The sequence below is a fragment of the Lepidochelys olivacea genome (genome assembly GCF_965140295.1).
Source record: "Lepidochelys olivacea isolate rLepOli2 genome assembly, chromosome: 1".
NCBI lineage: Eukaryota > Metazoa > Chordata > Testudines > Cheloniidae > Lepidochelys > Lepidochelys olivacea.
This window is the reverse complement of record NC_140411.1, coordinates 35,676,420-35,697,336: the sequence shown is the minus strand read 5'-3', so window position 1 is coordinate 35,697,336 and position 20,917 is coordinate 35,676,420. Positions and strand designations below refer to the sequence as shown.

Here is a 20,917-nt window from a genome sequence, read left to right as displayed (position 1 = left end):
GTATTGCCTCTGCTTCTGCATATTAAACTCAAAATTACACTGGCCCCTTCTACTGCCAGAAAACACTAGAAACGTATCTAATTTGCTTTCCACTGTCATCTTAGGGAAAGTTTACACTGCATGTGGAGGTGTGTTTGCAGCTTGGGTTAACATACCAATGTTATCTTTAATCTAGCTCGAGTGACAAAAAATAGCAACAAAGACACAACAGCACAGGCTGTAAGAGCATGTCTACACTGCCCCACTATTAGGACTAGAGGGGTGTATTGCAGTAGAGGCACGAACTTAATGGTCCTCTTTGAAGAGGACTACATTAGTATGAACTCTGGACCTTTAAGCTTGTGCCTGCAATGTCCACATAGGGGAGTTACAGTACAGCACCTCGGTGTGCACTGCTATTAACACCCCCTTACTCTAAACTGCAGGGCAGTGTAGACATGCCCTCAGCCCTACAGCTTCCAGGTTTTTCTTTCCCTTGGAATACCTGAGCCTGGAATGTATTAGCTTTCACATTTTCAGGATGAATCTTACTGTGGTATTTCTGACCATCTTTTTAATCTCTCTGTGTCCTCAGTGGTGTTCACAGCTCCTCCGAATGTAATATAATCTGAAAATGTTGTTCTTGTACTTCTTACTCCATTTTCTGGAAATAAATAAGGCTGGTCATAAAATTTACGGCTAAATGAAATCATACCCTATCGTACCCTAGCACTGACGCTTGTGCTACTCCACTAAACACTGCCTCGCGGCTGAATGCTTCGCTCTTTGCCATAACCCTTTGTGAGCCTTCCCTCCTCTGCTTTTGAATCCACATGACAGTGTTTGTAACCAGGCTGAACTGAATTATTTTTGAAATAAGTTTTTATGAGATGCTGTTACAAATGCTCTGTTAGAACAGAGCTATATCACATTTCCTGCTCTCCCTTCAGATCCACTAATTTTATAATTCCAACAAAAACACAATCCAGTTTGTCTGGGCTATATTCTCATTGTCTGTGAGAAGAACTTGGATTGATTAATAATTAAAGCCTTGATCTGGTAAGTCACTCTGCATAGGCACAGGAGTAGGCCCATACAAAAGTCGCCTGCAGGATCAGGGCCTAAAAATGTTGTTGTTGTTTAGAGCTGAGGAGTCCATGTACATGTTGTTATTCAGCGGTATCCAATGTGGATGTGGATGTCTCTCTCTTCTCTGACCTAGGGATGTCCTTGCAAACAAGATTAATTCATCTTAATGGCTTTTGCTTGATGAACTATTTTGAATATATAAAACAGTGCTATATGGGAAGAGAGAAACTGGTTTTCAAGGTCACGTTATTCTGTGCTGCCGGTGCAATAGACTATGGCTGTTGTTCCCAGCTGTAGAAATGCTCATTTTTAATCAGTGCTTGTTTCCCAATGTGTTTCAGTGTATACATGATGAGAAGCATTTCTTGCAATAAGAGTTTCCATATGACTGAAAAACTCAGTACAGCATTTCTCTCTTCTCACACCCTTGACTCCAGGCAAATTGCACATCGCTTTCCCCAACGAGGCCCCACCCTTGCAAACAAACACACACTTCACTTTACTCCTGTGAGTAGTCTCATGTTTGCAGGAGCGGGGCCCTAGTGGAGAAGTGCATGGGTCCTGATTGTTGGATTGACTGCATGTGGGTTCATGTTGCGTCTTGGTGTCAGTAAATTCTACAAAAGCTCTTATGTGGATGTTACTCACTTAGACCCAGATCCACAAAGGATCCATTGATTTCAAAGGAAGTGAAGATCCTAAATACCTTTGTGGATCTGGGCCTTAGTTATTCTCTTTCCACTCTCTGCCATCATCCTGAATGACAGAGTTAATACCACTGATGAGCTGAGTGGACCCATTTAACATCTTGTCCTTTTAAAGGAGAATCTCTGTTTTCTTTTTTAAGTTAAAATAAAACTAACAGTCTCTAGCCCTTTTCCTTGTGAAAATAGTCTTGAAATGTAGGGCCAGATCTTCTGCTGGTATAAATCAGAATAGCTCTGCTGTCTTCACTGGAGCCATGGTAATTTACACCAACTGTCTTGTGTGTTTGTCTTTTGTATGGCAACTTGAAAAGTAACATTAAAGGTCAACATCTGAGCTTACCAGCTGCTCAGTTGCTTCCAGTGACATGAAATGAATAAAGGCTGTCCCTCCAGAGAAGGGTCTTAGAGAGCAGAAGTTCACTAGATGTTGCATGTTTGGATGTCTTCTCCACATTCATATAATGGGCTGTCTTTCATTTCCCATTTGTGTAGGAATTGCAATGCCTATGTGAGGTTCAGATGTGGTTTGCTGTGATCCATATCTTACGTGTCATCGTGAAGCCAAGTGGTTGTTCTTTAGGATCCATAATCAGGTCTTGGTTCTTGGCCCCACTGTTTTCCCACAGTGTCTGTCACTTGTCTTTTGGTGAAAGTCCTGAAATTTTGACAGCTAACCAGAAGGGGTTCCTGAACTTAAGGCAGGAGTTGGAGATCTTTGTAGATGAGCAAGTCTGGGTTTGTTATATGGTCATATTCTTGTATTGTGTCTGCTTGTCTTTGGAGGGATGGTGGTATGATACGCACAAAGATGGGGAGCCAGACCGTTGGTGTTGACTGCAGCACTCCTGTGACTCTCAGAGCAGTGTTCAATTGCATGTTGATAAGTTTCCAATCTATGCTACCTGCCCATAAGAGCCTGCAATATTCTGTTGCTGAGAAGACAAGGGCCAAGGCTGTCCACAAGGAAAATCTGCTCCCCACCTGATCCTGGTTATTTTGTGAATGTTTTAGGTGCTATCAGAATGGGTAGTGTTATATGCATTTACGGCTGAGTGCTTCCTGTCCTATAAGGGTGCATAATGTAAACAAGGCCCTGCATAATCATTTTACATATGTGAATAACAGTCAGATAGGCAGCGCCTATCCATCATGTTTTAGCTTATGACATCCATTCCCTTTTCTATAAACATGTGAATTCATAAGGAAAAATCAGCATTACTAAACCTCTGAGAAGAAAAGGCACTCAGGTCAGGTAATGCAAGGCAGCAAAAAATAGGACACTCCACTCCCCGTACATGTAATTTATCTCCATCACAAATGTGTGAAAGTAAACTGTCTGCCTTCTCACCTTAGCAGTAGCTTTTAGTGCTTGCACTGCTGGCTCAGTGCTGGTTCAAGTACATTTTCCAGGTGCATTAAGAAATAGATTAAAAACATGGAAATTTCTTATATTGCTAACTCCGCGATATCCAAGGGCTAGCACAAATGTGGGCTTTCTGCTTCGGCAGTGCCTATTTACTAGAGGTTCTCAGCCTGAACAAAGAAGGGCGTGGGGAAGGTAAGTTACATTAAAACAAATCAAAGTTAAAAACAAAAATGACCAGCTACAGCCTGAATGTAGTTAAAAAAACACAGGTGCTCAGTAAAAACTCAAAACTTAGGGCCAGGTAGTGAAAGGTTGCTGCCTGAAGATGCAGAGAGCCGCCTCCTCCCCATGTTCCCTTCCTTTAGTCTCCATGCAGGGACAGCCACAATGGCAGACCTTGCACTCACCTGAGCACAGTGACTGCTTCTCTCCAGCACAGCCATGGGAGATGGATGGAGACAGAGATGTGACCCCACCCACCCCTGCACCACAAAGGGGAGGGCATGCTACCGCCCCTTAAGGGGTGTGGAATAACAGCTGTGCTCCCGCAGTGTGCCTGGTTGCTCTGTGAGATACAGTACCTAAGAGCCATAATGCTTCTTAGAGCTCCTCATTAGACAATATGGTATCCCTAGTGCTGCAGAGAGCAGAGCTATCACCTCCCTGGTCTATGATGTGGTATCTGTGTGTATGCAGTGGCTTTTTGTGCCACTGTATCACACTGCAAACTAGCATCAAGTTTTTCCTTTGTTATTACCCCCAGCCTTTGTTTGGCATTAGTTCTTTGAATTTCCCCCTACCATTGAGTACAGTTTCTGGTTCTGATTCTTTTTTCTCCATTTACATTTTTTTAAATGGAACCTTGTAAACAAATTTGAAAAGGATAGAGACAAATGTTGTTTCTATGTCATCTGTATCAGTTATAGGAATCTTAAGTGTTACTTGTAACAATAGTAGGTAAAAACCAGAAGTTTGAAAAGTTTTAACATGAGTAATAATTTGTGGAAACACATAAAACTGGTGCTGAAAACTAAGTTGCTTTTTTCTCTTCTCTAATTATTAGGCTGATGTCAGGTTAAAATAATCCAAATAAGCAATATTCTTCACTGTTTGCACTAAATCAGCAGCTTTTGATCCCATTAGTAAACTAAAAAGCTGGCAGAAGATGATGCTTGTATTCTGCAAAATTGTGATTCTTGGGGGTTTTGGTGGTTGTTGTTTTTTCTATTGTTATTATCATAGAAAGTTTATATAGCATTTTTAGTCATCCTTAAAAGGGCCACATCTCCCAGTCAAAGTGGTAGGGTGAACAAAGTGTTTTGCTTTGCATTATCCCTCTGAACATGACACATGCTTCTGAGGCATGTTTACTGCAAAATTAAATGGAATCTCTTGGGACTCAAAACAAATGGAACCTTCAAAAGAAATCAATAGCTGGGGTTGCTGTTGGAGCAGCTAATGTCCCTCAGCAGTATATTTTTACATTGTATCCCAGCATTAGAGCTAAATCTGCTTAGATTCAATTAAAGCATTTTCCCCACCTTGTGTTTCATCCAAATCTCAGCTCAGCATTTACTGAGTACATCAGAGCACTTAATAAATCATCCTAATGAGAAAACAGAGAATTTGGAATATTAAATATACATATCTTATATTTGTAAGTGATTTTTATGTTTTATTTTCCACAGTATGTGGAATGTGCTTAAATTTCCTAGAAACAAGGGTGCAGGAATAATAATCTTGTTTCCTTTAATTTTTTCCCCTGCGTAACCCTAATTACAGGACCACTCAGTACGGGCACACTTTGGAATGAGTCACACCAAGGGTAATACTAGCTTAACTACACACGCTGTCATTGCTTTCTGTTAATTTGAAGGACTTCTTTGCCCACCTGGGCACTGTTGGGCTAGTAAATTGTCAACTGTTTGTTGTGGGCGGGTTGGGGAGGGGACTCCAATTTTGCTCAGGGCAGCTTCTCCTATTACCGAGGAAGCTGCCTCCAAACACTGTCAGTCAGCATAACAGAAGTTCACCAGAGACCTCTCAATGGCATTGGATTCTGCATTAAGAATGAGATTCCGACTCCTGGGGTCAGTGTGTTCAAGCAGGGAGAATTGGTGTTACAAAGCCACCTTCTCCACCACCGTTAGTACACAGCTTTGAACTCCTGCAGCAGAACTCATGCCCGTAAGCATCCATTCATCACAGAGCCCAGTATAGTGCTGAAATCTGCGTCTCAGTTAAAAATGACCTCAGAGTGACAGCTGAATATTTACATTTAATGCTGTTGATTTACATTTTTTTCACAGTCATTTAACTTGGTGGCATGCACCCGAGTGCTTGATATTAGCAAACTGACCCTTATAGACCCAGGGCTGAGGATGGACATATTTTATAAATTGAACATAATTAAACCTAATGCAACAGTTTGTACATCATACCACTAAAGATTCTTGTGCCTCTCACATCGCTACATGCATCAGATGGGGAAGCTCAACAGCAGCTTAATGTTAGCTGGCATCTTGTTTTTCAAAGGCAGAGCTGTTGCCTTATATGGGATAAAATGTTATCCTGCCTTTAAGATGGTTCATTTAAATGTCAAGTGTTATGTGTCTTGGGCTTTCTTATAACATACCTATACCCTTCACCCCATCGCCATTATTCCAATAACAGGGGAATGAATAAGAGGAGTATTGACTAGTCTAGCCCAGTATCCTGTTTTCTGACAGTGGCCAATGCCCAGGAGCCCCAGAGGGAATGAACAGAACAGGTAATCATCAAGTGATCCATCCCCTGTCACCCATTCCCAGCTTCTGGCAAACAGAAGCTAGGGACACCATTCCTGCCCATCCTAGCTAATAGCCATTGAGACACATCAAATAGACACATCAAGCTGAGATTGACTTAAATCATAATTATAGTTGAAAACTTTAGTCTTCTTCTATAGAGTTTGGAATCTCAGACTTACTATTCTATTATAAAAAGTGAGTATGTCAGCACTGATCAGAAGTGATTCTGTAGGTCATTTCACACACGTATTAACATAGCCAGAATTGATTATAGGATCTATTCGACATTGGTGAGGCCTCATCTGGAGTACTGTGTCCAGTTTTGGGCCCCACACTTCAAGAAGGATGTGGATAAATTGGAGAGAGTCCAGCGAAGGGCAACAAAAATGATTAGGGGACTGGAACACATGACGTATGAGGAGAGGCTGAGGGAGCTGGGATTGTTTAGCCTGCAGAAGAGAAGAATGAGGGGGGATTTGATAGCTGCTTTCAACTACCTGAAAGGGGGTTCCAAAGAGGATGGCTCTAGACTGTTCTCAATGGTAGCAGATGACAGAACGAGGAGTAATGGTCTCAAGTTGCAGTGGGGGAGGTTTAGATTGGATATTAGGAAAAACTTTTTCACTAAGAGGGTGGTGAAACACTGGAATGAGTTACCTAGGGAGGTGGTAGAATCTCCTTCCTTAGAGGTTTTTAAGGTCAGGCTTGACAAAGCCCTGGCTGGGATGATTTAACTGGGAATTGGTCCTGCTTTGAGCAGGGGGTTGGACTAGATGACCTTCTGGGGTCCCTTCCAACCCTGATATTCTGTGATTCTATGATTCTATGATTCTAGCTACTGATATCTAGTGGCAGCTGGGCTTCAGGAACTCAATGTATGTCGGTCTTAAAGGGCAAGATTAATAATATCAGATTTGGGGTCAGGTACTTCTTGGTAAATTCTGTAGGGTTTTAGAGTATTTTCTGTAGAATTGTATTGGGTTCATCCTTGTTAAATTCTATAGGACTTTTCCACAGGGTCTCTCCTAACACTGCCAATCTTGAGGTACCAACTCCGTAATGCTAACCCACTGTTTTTCTCTATCCATGAGGGCAATCAATGAAAGGAAGTCCTCATATCCCCTTCCTGCCTTTCAAATGTTTACTGCTTATTTTTATTGCTGCTGTTCTAATGAGTGCAGGAATATCTGGAAATGAACCTATCAACCCTCCTTATCAATAACCTTCTTTCTACATTTATAAGACACTCAAGAGTGCTCATTCAATCAGATTGATTGATTAGCCATGCATTATGATATTTTCTTTCGACAGATACATTATCTAATGGAAGGGAGCATCCAGTGGAAGATACCATTATACTTTTAAGGGGGTGATAAAAAGGGGTTTTTTTTAAATGTACCGCTAACTTTAATGGCCTGATCCAAAGTGCAATGATAGCAGTGGGCTTTGTATTAGGCCCTAAATCTGTAATTTAATTCCCAAATTCTGGGAAACCTTCTGGAAATCAGGTAGTAGGTACATCCATTCTGTTACTTACTCATGGAGATGATTTGCAGCTGCAGAATGGCAGGTCTGGTTTTATCATCCAAGTTGAGGCTTGTTTGAAAATGTGGGCAAGCAGCAAACTCAATCATAAATTCATGGAGTTTGAGGCCAGAGAGACTTGTGATAATTTATTCTGTCCTCCTGCAAAACACAAGTTATGGAATTTCGCCCAGGGATTCCTGCATCAAGTCTATAACTTGTGGTTTAACTAGAGCATATAATTGAAGAAAGGTATCCAAACTATGATTTGAAGATTGCAAGCAATGAAGAATTTACCATATTCCTTGGTAATCTGTAATCTGTTTCAGTGGTTAATTATCCTCACTGTTAAAATATGTACTTTATTTCCCATTTGAACTTTGCTGACTTCAGTTTACAGCCACTTTCTATGCATTTGTAAGCTAAAGAGCCTTCTAGTATCAGATGTCCCCTTGTGTAGACAATTATGGCTCATGATCAAGTCACCGCTTAACCTTCCCCTAAGAGTCACAGAGTCATAGTATTTCAGGCCAGAAGGGACCACCAGATCATCTAATCTGACCTCCTATACGTCTCAGGCCACCAACACCACGCATCCCCCACACACTGATCCCAACAATTGAAATTACAGCCCACAGAATACTAGGTATTACAGCCCACAGAATACTGATCTATTATGTGCCACAGGCAGAGAATAGGAGGGACCGAGGTTTACCAATGCCCAACAGTGACCTCCTTTAGTTTTACATTGCAAGGCATGATTTCCAGATGACAAACTATTCTTGTAGCTCTTCTCTGAACCTTCCCTGATTTTTCAGCATCTTGTTTATCGTGTGGCTACCAGAACAGGACAGAGTAGTAGTCTCTTCCCTGCTGTATACAGAGGTAATACAGCTTCTCTGTTCCTACTCAATATCTTATTTTATGGAAGTCAACATCCTTAGACACCCCTAGAAGAGCTATTAATAAATACAGCAGGGATTAGAAAGTGAAAACACACTATGTGATGAATTGAAATTATGGTAAGTGCTCAAATTTACAGGCAGCTTCTAATTTATGCCTGTGTCATTTCTATTCATCTTCAAAACCAAAGTTGCTGTATGCTACAATACTTCCTGAAAAATTATCATGAAACAGCCCAAGTGCACAAGTGTGAGTATTTATCACAGTATTTCTTTAATGGAGTTGTAGCTTTTCTAATGCTTCTTGCTTGATATAACACTGTTCTTTCCATTTTTGTATTATTTTACTAAAATACCTGTCACTTTATTATATGATGATTACTGGGTTCACTTTTCTGTAAGCATATCAGCACTGATGCCAATTATGGGGGAGGGGAGAGAAGGGGGAAATAAAACCTAGTCTCGCCACAATTTGTGCCTGGAATATTAATGTTTAGTAGGGTAACTTCTATTGTGAGAATCTGGCTGCAGGAAGTTCTTCCATAATCTGATCCAATCTGTCTGTAAACAGGTAATATTCCCACCTTACATTTACTTCCTTGCCTTTATTCACTTAAATATTAACAGAACTTAAAATATTTTTCCTTATGGTTTGCTGTTTCAAGGGTTTTCCATGTAGGGCCTCCTCTGTCCCAATCCCTACTTCTGTATGTCATAGTAAGATGTTCCAACTACTTTTATGCTCCTAGACTAGAACTGATTGGACATTCCTTTTCTAATCTCTGATGAGTCAGAAAAATCATCTCTGACATCAGGATAATTCTACGCAGTCCATTTTATGATGTGTCTAAGACATTTATCACTCTGGCACCTGAGCACAAATAGGGCTCAACTTTTTCTGCTTCTCCATATACCTGACTTCGTTTTTTCCTTTTTTTTTTCCTTTTCTTTTCTCTCTTCCTCTGCCCTCTCACTTAGAATGACCATGGGAGGCGATGACTCTTCTGGGAGAGGGGATTATTAGAGAGGTGGGTCTTATGTTTAGCTATGTCAGGCTCAGGCTCTCCAAGATCTTCTGGTCCTTCCACCCCTGGGATATTTTCCCTGTACCTTGATCCTGAGAGTATCACCCTGGGTTTTACTGGCTGTATCATATCTGTGGAATGTGATCATCTTGGTGGTTTGTGGAAGGATAGGCAACTTTTGACTGAGGCTGGTCAAGTCCATTCGGGGCCCTGAAGATTGGGAGTAGGAGCTTTAATTCAATCAGAAAGGTCCAAATTTTTACCTCCCTATTTTTCCAATATTAAGTACAAATATAGTTTGGGTTTTTTTTAAACAAATGTTTGTTTATTGTTGCTTGAAAATAATGTCTGCAAAATAGCCAGAAGCCTAGTACTCATGTGCAAACCCTACAAAAGCAAACCAGCATGAGCTCATCGGATAGTATGTAGTACCTAAATGTGATACCTAAACATATCTCTCAGATGTCCATGGGATGTTATGAATACAGAAGGCAAAGGAGAAAAGAAACTACTTTGATGTCATTCCTTTAAATAATGGGGAGCTGGAGCCAATAGATTATAATTAACTCAAACCTGTGTTTGGGTTGAAAGCTCTTTAGAAGCCAGGAATGGCTGCAGGTGCTTTAAGGAGTGGTGGAACAAAGCCATCTAGCAATGAATGGTTTATACTGTGTTTTAGTAGATGAAGTATAATCACCAAAACAAAATGTGCAGTCAGTGAGATCCAAGAAACAGGTGGTGCACCTAATCATCTCAATAGCTTGGCAACAGCTATCTCAAAAAAATCACTGTTTCCTTATCTCTAATATTAGGTAACATAAGAGAGTAGAGTCATTTCAAGCATAAGAAGGTATCATGTCTGTAGTCTCTTCTGAACAGTTGAGAATACAAATTGTTCCTGTGTTAATTTAATGCTTCAGAACTCAATGCCACTTCTCTTGGGAGTACAGAAGGGTAATTAATGACAGAGGCGGGAGTTGGTTGCAAAGTTCTGAAACTGACAAATGTTATCAGGGGATCTGTGGGCCTGTTGAATTAGTTCCTAGGTAACATCAAAGTGAGATTATTAACTCGAGCTGGATGAACAATTTCAAAGTAATTTGGCAAATGTCGTCCTTTTTCCTGTGTTATTTGTGAACTGATTATAGCATTTGCTGTTTACAACAATAGATACATAATTTGTGCAAATAAATTGTCTGTGGATTGTTTGCAAATTGTCCACTTTAAATATTCATAGTTGGATATCTACAATTTCATTTGCCACCTAAATGACATTGTATAGTTTGTGTTCTCCAATTGGATAACCTAAAATTTATAACCCAGAAGGTACCTAAAGAAATCATTGTGGTTTTGATGATCTCAGGTAGAGGGTGAACTGAGGGAAAGAAGCACTTCAGGAAGAGAGGAAGAGAGAGTGAAAGCTTTGAATAAGCAAGCTTGTGAATTTTTGGACATTTAATATTTTTACTGTGCTCTTTAGCAAAATGTAGAGTATTATATTTAGCTATGCATGTGGACTCCGGATTTGAAAATAGCTAGGTTCCTTCCTGACTGTGGAAGAGAGAAAGCTATGACGGATTTATTAATGGTCTAGCAGGCTTTACGTTCAATTGTCTCCTGTCACATTCATGCCACGTTATTGTGTGTGTGTGTGTGCACCTGTGTGAGCCTACTTGCAATTGAAGTCAATATAGCAACGCTGATTTAAACCAGCGAAGAATCTGGTCCTCCAGTATCACCCTGTATTGACTACCAAATTAAAAAAAATTGTAGGGCAGAGGTCCCCAACCTTTCTGTGGGAATAGCACATTCCTATTCCGAAAAGACTGTGGTGGGCTCCAGACACCCCTCCGCCTAAATGCCGCCGAGAAACGGCAACGCTTCTCGGAAGCATTTCAGCGGGCGGTTCTCTGATGGCCGTGCTCAGCGGTGGCATTTCAGCAGCGCAGCATCCTGTGAGCGCATACAACTGTCCCGGCGGGCGCCATTGCGCCCGCGGGCACCACATTGGGGACCCCTGTTGTAGGGCATATTTTCAATTGGTGTAAATTGGTATCGCTGAGGATCTGGCCTGCAGTTTAAATGCATTTATCATGAAGTTCTGTTATTAGGACTGATTTATATACTTTGCACAAGCTGAATATCAGGCTGTGTTTGTGTTTCAAAATCTTTATATAGATTCATAGATTCTAGAGATCCATAGATTCTAATGCCAGAAGGGACCACTGTGATCATCTCGTTTGACCTCTGTACAGCACTATAGACCACAGAGCTTCCCTCAAATAATTCCTAGAGCATATCTTTAGCAAAACATCGAATTATGATTTTAAAATTGTCAGTGATGGAGAACCACCATGATCCTTAGTAAATGGTTGCAATAGTTAATTACTTTCACTGTTAAAAATGTATACCAGCCTCAATTTGAATAGTTTCAGCTTTGCCATTGGATTGTGTTATACCTTTCTCTGCTAGACTAAAGAGCCCATTTTTAAATATTTGATCTCCATTTAAATACTTAGACTATAATCAAGTCACCCCTTAACCTTTTCTTTGTTAAGCAAAATAGATTGAGCTCCTGGAATTTATCACTATAAGGCAGGTTTTCTAATGCTTTATCATTCTCGTGGCTCTTCTCTGAACTCTCTCCAGAGGGTTCCAATTTATCAAAGGCTAATGCATCGAAAGATCACATTCACTCTTTTGGCCACAGCATCACATTGGGAGCTCATGTTCAGCTGATTATCTACCACAACCCCCAAACCTTTTTCAGAGTCACTGCTTCCCAGGAAATAGTTCCTCATCATGCAAGTATGGCCTACATTCTTTGTTCCAAGAGGTATACATTTACATTTAGCCATATTAAAATGCATATTGCTTGCTCGCACATAGTTTACCAACCAATCCAGATTGCTCTGAATCAGAGACCTGGCCTCTTCAATTATTTTGCTCGGGACCAATGTCAGGCTGACTGGCCTACAATTACCTTGGTCACCCCGTTTACCCTTTTAAAAAATTGGCACAATTTTCTGTCCTTCAGACAACTTTCGTCCAGTCTTCTGGAACTTCTCCAGTGCTCCAAGATTTATTGAATATTGACATTATACAACCTTCATTTCTTGGTCTTTTAATGCTTCTAGTTGGAATAAATAATTTTTTAACTGGAAATGGACAGAACTGTCATGGAGCCAAATAATTCCTCAGTGTTATTAGATTTGTTTCAAACTGGCCTGTCCACCATTAAATAATTGTTTCCTATTACTGTGCAGACGTCCAGGCTATATTCCATCTGGAAGTGCCTTTTTTTTTTTTTGGTGATAATGGTATTTCTAATATAAATGGCTTGTTCCCATAATGTTTGAAACAAGTATTGTTATCATTATTACTATTATTTAATATTTATATTACAATAGCACCTAAAGTCCTTAATCCCATTTTGCTAGGGGCTGTACAAACATAGAATACATAACTATCCCTGCCCCAAAGAGCGAATTCATAAGGGATGGAGAAGAAAAGCAGAGATCTCTTCTATGGAAGAGGTTTCAAAAGGATGAAGGACACAGAACACTGAGACAGTGTTTAAGGTCTGGTAGTTAACTTTAGGACATTGCCATGACTATGATTTTTCCTATGGGTTTTTCCCCTTTAGGATGATTTCCAGCCTGCAGCATCAGAAACCAACTGGGAGTCAGTCACAAGCTCTGTCTCAGTAAGTAGCTTGTTACTATTTTGCCCATGAAAGGATTGGTAGAATGGCTTTCAGTCCGATGTAAATGCATCTGCACAGGGGAATCACTGCTTGACCTGTAAGCAGGAGATTAACTGAGACGTGTTCTTCAAACTCATTCTAGACTGTCAATAATTTTTAGGGAGCAGAGGGTGGAAGGCAAGAAATGTCAGCAGCTATTTTAACCACATAGGATGGCCAGTGCGTAAATACTTAGCACTTTCAAACTGAATCTTCCCAACAAAAGAATTCCTTTACATTTTGAGCTATAAAGTGTCTTGGTCTAAACACATGAGCATATTTTGCAATAATTAGCATTAAAGGCAAGCCGGTAGGAGAATGGATTAACTTTTTTGAATGTTCATTATTGAAGATTTTTTGTATCACCAGCAATTTAAATTAAATCTTAATTCGACACTTCATTTCATGTAACTAAATATGACTTTTTAAAAAAGAAAACCCAATTAAAAATCTCCCCATTCCTTCACTTTACTTGATTTATGTCACAGACAAAAAATCAGCTCCTGGCAGCATTTTTAGGCAAAACTTAGGGTGCGTCTACCACTGCAATTAAACATCCACGGATAGTCCAGGTTAGCTGACTGAGGTTTGCGGTGCTGCAGCTGGGGGGCTGTTCAATTGCAATGTAGACATTCGGGCTCAGGCTGGAGCCCGAGCTCTGAAACCCTCTCGAACGCAGATGTTTAATTGCCATGTAAACATACTCTTAGACTCTGGGACCACACCATGTGGGAGAGTAATGCAGGCATCAAACTTGGTAATGGTACAGTCCCTCTGCCATATGTTGCGTTGTCCAGTCCCACACTCTCTGTGTGTATTCACTTGACAACTCCTTTTATATAACAAGTAGCAAGACAGATAGTGATCGGAGTGGAACTGACCTGTTAGGTCAAAGCTTGGAACACACTGGATGATGATGAAACTGTTACAATACTTATCCTTCACAGTAAAATGCTTTGAGATCCTTGGATTAAATCTGCTGTATGAGTCCTAATTCTGAGTAATAGTATTATCAAGGGTCTGGCTCTAGTAAACATATTAGAGGTTACCATGCAGAGGATATTAGGCTGGTATTTGGTAAATCATGTTCTCCTTCTATGATCACTCTTTTTCCTCCTCCTAACATGTTTAGTTTTGTTTTTTTAAAAAAAGCTTTGTGCATTTTTATCGGACACAATATGTCATTTGAAAAAATGGGAAATTGTCTTTGAAAATGGAAGAGAAAAGCTCCCTCATCAGGTAGCTGTGATCCTAAGATCAAATTACACTGAAAACATTGTCACAGTGATTGCCCTCACCATAGTAAAGTGCCAAAGATGTAAAATAATAATCAACAGCCCTTTTCCTCTGGAAAGCCCTTCACCAGATTGTTATTTCTATTTGTTGTATTTGCTTATGTGGCCCTTAACACCATAGTATCAGAGCACTTCAGAATTATTATAACTGTTTATCATCTCAGCACTCCTATGGGGTAGGGAAGCATTATCCCCATTTTACAGATGGGGACCTGAGGCCTGGAAGCCTGTGGCTGAGCCAGAAGCTGAGCCCAGGTCTCTTGGTCCAGTTCAGTGCCACAGCTACTAGACACTCGTTCCTTCCCCACAGAGCACACCACAGTTAGGCAATAAGAATCAATAACCTTATTTCATAGCTAGGGAAACGGAGGCGGAGAAGATGAGCAATTTGCCCATGACCACAGAGTCAGGGCGAGACCTCAGGGATGCCTAATTCTTCAGCATAAAGAGGTTCACAATTCTACTGTGCATCTTCAGTCAGCATGGTAGGGCAGAACTTTAACCTGTCAATCATGGGCATAGTTATACTTTGCTCCTACCAGCCTAAAGACCCACTGTAAGATCTTGCAAGAAAAAAAAAACATTTGGGCAAGCACATATGCATTTTCCTGTTCCCAGGTTTGAGCTCAAATCACTGAACCACACTTCATGCTTTTCCTCACGAGGTTTAGAGCAGCACATCCGCCATCTACCTCTAGCCTAAAGTGCTGGAGCCCATGAATAACCCCAGAATGAGATCTTTCCCCCAGCAGAGCCATTATGTCCAGTCCCCATGTCTTGTGGTTTAGTATATCATGATACAATACATGAAATACAGAAAGACTTCATCATCACTAATAAAATAGCAAGTATCAGAGGGGTAGCCATGTTAGTCTGGATCTGTAAAAGTGGCAAAGAGTCCTGTGGCACCTTATAGACGCATTGGACCATAAGCTTTCATGGGTGAATACCCATTTCGTCGGATGCATTTGATAGAATAGCAGTGAATCATAATGGAGACCAAATGAACTAATGGTCTGGTTCGGATTAGAAAAGAGCTGCCAGTGTGTCTTATGAAACTCACAATATGTTTCAGAGTAGCAGCCATGTTAGTCTGTATCCGCAAAAAGAACAGGAGTAGTTGTGGCACCTTAGAGACTAACAAATTTATTAGAGCATAAGCTTTCGTGGGCCACAGGCCACTTCATCGGATGCATAGAATGGAACATATAGTAAGAAGATATATATATACATACAGAGAAGGTAGAAGTTGCCATACAAACTGTGAGAGACTAATTAGTTAAGATGAGCTATTATCAGCAGGAGAAAAAAACTTCCAACGTATCTGTATGTATATATATATATCTTCTTACTATATATATTCCATTCTATGCATCTGATGAAGTGGGCTGTAGCCCACGAAAGCTTATGCACTAATAAATTTGTTAGTCTCTAAGGTGCCACAAGTACTCCTGTTCTTTTCACAATATGTTGACTGTTTAAGTAACTAACAAGAAGGATAACTCTGAGCCCCCCCTCACATTGTAATGTTCTTCTATGTCCTCTCTCAGTCACAGAAGCCAGATGGCACAAGCTTTTCATAAATCTAATATTTAGCTCTTGGCAGGACAAAACAGAGGCAGCTTTAAAGTTACTTTTGGGTCTGTCACATGATATAGCTGCCAATAGGTTATCTGAGCTACAATAATTCCTCTGCGTTGCCTATTGCTCTGAGAAAGTTGGGCTTTTTGTGTATGTGTGAACTGAGTTGAACTCCTTATAAAGTCCTGAGTAGAGATTTTAAAACCCAAGAAAGTGTGAATTCCCCCTGCTTTTATTGGTTTGACATATCCTGCAAATCCACAATCTGACCTGCAAGGCTCTCACAAAATGTAAGAAAATGTATGGCTAAACACATACAAACAGCACAATTCTCATCTAAATCTCGTACGTGTGCCTTTCTGAATAGAGCCCCTGACCTTTTTGCATAAAAAGTACTGGCTGCTCCTACTTGAGCTAAGGGATATAGTCTATTAATTCCATTAGCAGTCCATTAAGTCCATGAGAGTGTCTATATCCACTTTGCGGACCAGCCTCTAGAGGACAACAAGATCATATATACTTGAGTAGGTTTGATGTTCCTCCAGTGGAAGGCATGGGAATAGAAGGCAGTCGATTTGCAATTCTGCTACTTATGCCGCACCCTCACGTCTTTCTCCCTATCCCCCTTCCCTTTGTTCTTTGATGGGAATTTAGGAACTGATTTTCTCTTTTGCTATAATTACAAACCAGTCACTAGCCTCACTGATTTCTCTGTATAGTGGGTTCCTAGTGATAATTTAGTGTGTTTCTTTTTTTACCATAAAAGATTATGTAAGCACTGTACATGACGACTGTGATTAGAACACCGAATTTCATATAGCATTGTTTTATGTAGCAGCACTTTATTCAGCTTACTGATGTGAGATATTTTGTTCTCATGGGGGTCCGATTCCCATCTTTTTGGCAATGTTTTTATTCCAAGGCACTTAGAAGTCAATAGAGGTTCTTTGCTGCGTGTCTTCCTTTTAATGAGTCATGAATTTTTAGAGCCGTCTGCATTGTGCCTCATTTAACACTGGATTGTAGAAGGGTTATGAAAGTGGGCCCACTGAAACTTATTTGTGATGGGTTCTGTGTTAAAGGCTTAATAATTTCCAGGCCAATACTGTTTAAAAAAGATCCTTTATTTCACATGTATGTGAAAAGACAGACGTTAGTAACACAACCCCCATTCTCATCTCCCCATGTAGTTATGATAATTAGCAAACTGCAGTCTTCTTTTCATGTCAGCACTGTATTATGATATTTTTATTTTTTCTTTCTCGTGTCAGATAATCTGGAAGGTCCATATTTGTAGCAAATTATATACAGTAAAATATCAAGGACTCTAAAGACTATGGCAACATTTTCTGGTGAAGACAAAGTTATATTTAAGTAGACTGGATTTTTAGTAAAACTAAACAGTTTTACTCAGGTTAATAGGCCACTGAGTCCAGTGGGACTACTCACCGGAGCAGTGCAACTTGCATAGATTTATAGAGTTACACGTGGAAGCATTTGCAGGATCAGGCTAAAATCGACCTTCTGGTGGGGAATTCAAGTGCTGTATGTCTCTGTGGGTATGTCTGTGCTGTAATCGTGGGATGTGATTGTAGCTTGAGTAGACATACCTGAGCTAGCTTGGATACTAGAGCTGTGAAGCCATGGCAATGCACACTTCAGCATGGGCCATACAAGCCCACCTGGAACCATGGGTAATTGCTCGTGTGGCTAGCCTGCACTGAAATGCACACTACTGTGGATTCACTGCTCTGGGACCTGAACTAGCTTTAATCAGGTATGTCTATTCAAGCTGCAATCACGCCCCATGATTGCAGTATAGACATACCCTTTAGAGGACAGAGGGATTCTTTTCTTTCATTTTTCTGTCAATTTCAGTGTTTTAACTGAGAAAATAAAAGTCTGAGTTTTCCTGAATTTATATCCTGTGCTGTTATACATTGTCAGCAGGTGATTTAATATGTCTTTAGAGAATGACACATCTGCAATCAGTTCTTTCTTGAGTATATTTTACACAGAAATTAGGAAATTTGAGGGTAGTTTGGGGGGAAGATGATATTAGGATATTGAATATTTGGGAATTGAAATTAGGACTTTAGAAATTTTGCTACAGTAAAAGTAAAACTCTTCTCTATAAATGCACATTAGTTATTAAAGGTCAGTTCTATCCTTAGAGGTGACTTAACTCCAACTGAACTCAATAGATGTGTATGCATCTAAGGCTGTGGTGTGCAACCTGTGGCCCATGGACCACATGCAGCCCGTCAGGATAAGCTGATTGCGGGCCACAAGATATTTTGCGGACGTTGACCATCCGCAGGCACAGGCCCTTGCAGCTCCCAGTGGTCACGGTTTGCCATTCCCGGCCAATGGGAGCTGTGGTTGTCCACCACTGATCTAAGGCCTTGTCTACATGTGTCATTCAGGAAACCTAAGGCAAATCAATTTAAGGTGCAAAGTCAGTGCACGTTAATTGAAGTGGTATGGTGACCCCCATGTGGATGCTCTCATTCAGGAGAGAACTGAGGCCATTTTACTCCTGGTGAGTGAGAGCATCCACATGGGATTTAATTTATGTGCATTGACTTCACACCCTCAGTTGATTTGCCTTAGCTTTCCTGATAGTCCCCCACATAGACATGGTCTATGGGTAGTATATGTTCCTAAATGCTTAGAAATATTAATCCCTCTTTGATGTGTGTGTTTCACCACTTACATTGTGTAGACCCTTACATTACAGTTTTCTAATTTCCTTCAGTATTTTTTTTCCAAATTCTGGTTTATAAACATTTGAAAACCAGAGTTAATTCTTCATTTCAAAGGGCCAAACCTTGAAGTCTTTGTTTAGGCCTTGCTTATGTTAACGCTCCAAGAAGAGGAAAGATTGTCCGTGGTTAGAGTATTAGCTTGAGCCTTGGGATAGATTCCTTGCTTTGCTGCAGACTTCCTGTGTGACCTTGGGAGAGTTGCCTTGGTCTCTTTGTGCCTTAATTCCTTATTGTACAGTGGGGATCTACCTCACAGGGGTGCTGTGAGGATAAATACCTTTAAAGCCTGTGAAGCACTCAGATGCTATGGTAATGAGTGTCATATATCTGTAGATACTTCAATGAGATTTTTGTCTCCATGCAAACTGAGGAAAGGACTACACCTTTTAGGTACTGCCTTACTTTGGGGGCAAGAGAAAAGCAGCTCGTGCCACACCCTGTATAGGAACATAACATACATGCTGGCTGGTGTGAAGGGCAGGATGTAGCTCTGCCTTCTTCCCACCCTTACTGGCCCCCTTTGGAATGGCTAGCACTGTCCAGCAGCATTAGACCGGCTCACTCCTCCATTCACCTGGCAGCACCTGTCCTTGCTTGGAAAGGTGGGCAGTGCTTTTCTCCCTGGCCTCCTGGCACAGCATGCCGGGGCATGAAGCCATCTGGCTCAGTGCAAGGAGCTCAAAAGATGGTCGAGGGTGATTAACAATACCAGGAGTAAGGTCACTGTGTCAAAAGACAGAATCTCAGTCCAATTTGGGGTCTTGCCTGGATATTCTGTGTGAGTCAGCTGTGAGAAAAATCTCTCTGTAACTATTGACAGTTGTATTGAGTGGTGCTGTAATTTTTCAAAGTACACTGAGCTGTATGTCACTCTTAGGGGGTATCCTATCCCTCTCCATCAGTGACCGACCCTACCCTCACTGCGGAAGCACTAGACCAGACCATCGCTGGATTTGACACCGTGGAGGAGCTGCTCAAATACTTTAATCCTGAATCGTGGCAAGAAGATCTCGAAAATCTGTACACAGACACTGGACATCATTATCGAGGCAGGAGCTACCGTGACAGAAAGTCCAAAGGTAGGAAGAGACACTGTACATGTTCTTAATTCCAGGTGTTTGCTGTACACTTCTCACAAATGCCCTTTGATTGCTTATCAAGTTCAGATTCAGATACCATTATCCATGCCGGAATCAATGGGACTAACTGCAGAGCAAGGAATTACCCAGCACAACTAAGGATAGGAGAATTTGGAACCTTAATCATTTTCAGTCTGTTTGATTAAGCTGGCTTCAGCCTGTTAATATTCACAAATGAAAACACAGGCACCTGAAATTATGTATGTTAAGGACAGATGGTTTTCAACTTCACCCTAAAGTATTATTTTGCATGTAAGGCATAGGATTCCTAAACTCTCACATGCCTTTAAACATCCTGTTTTAGGATTGTTCTGTGTTGAGTGGGGGATAATTACTTCTATCACATTGTACTTAGGGAAGCATCTGGCACAAACACCTGTATGTGCAGCTGTTTTTTGTTTGGTTGGTTTTTTTCAGATGTGAACATCTGATCGATTTCCATTATGTAGATGGGGAACATTATCATGGTTTAGCATTTTTAACTGTAGTATAACAAAGTATCATAGAATCATAGAATATCAGAGTTGGAAGGGACCTCAGGAGGTCATCTAGTCCAACCCCCTAAAGTGTGCATCTCTGGATTATGTGTCTCTTCTTCCCCCTCCCTCCCCCCCCCGCCCTCTTTGGTACAATCCATCCATCAAATGCTAAAGTAAAAGAATGTTAAGTTAATGACACAAACTAATAATGATGAGGATGCACTGAATAGAAGGTCCAGCCATGACCTTGAAGAAATAAGCACAATGCTGCCCACTGAAATAGTACTGTTTGGTGGAGGAGGTATCTTGAGAGTCTAGCTCAGTTCTTCTAAGTGGTCATCGCTGTAGATTTTAACAGCTAATCTACTGAAACGTTTAACTCAGATTATGAATTTTCTTAGTACTCTTATCCTACATTACATATTCAGTATACATGTATTCTTATGTGTTTTGCTGAATATTTTTCTTAAATAATTAGCAAATTATGGGTCTGATTCTGCAAGCCCTTCAACCTATGGAATTCCCATTT

General features: G+C 40.7%; 1 protein-coding gene across 3 annotated transcripts in view; it reads left to right on the top strand.

The window, feature by feature from the left end:
* Positions 1-20,917, top strand: part of PDGFD (platelet derived growth factor D) — a 187,609-nt gene that overhangs the window by 131,189 nt on the left and 35,503 nt on the right. For 2 of the 3 annotated variants that reach the window (XM_084629125.1, XM_084629124.1), the window contains exons 4-5: positions 13,028-13,087; positions 19,648-19,849. In XM_084629125.1, the coding sequence (XP_084485251.1) occupies positions 13,028-13,087; positions 19,648-19,849 (262 nt within the window). The remainder of the gene's footprint in view (positions 1-13,027; positions 13,088-19,647; positions 19,850-20,917) is intronic. The other variant, XM_084629126.1, reaches the window with a different exon arrangement.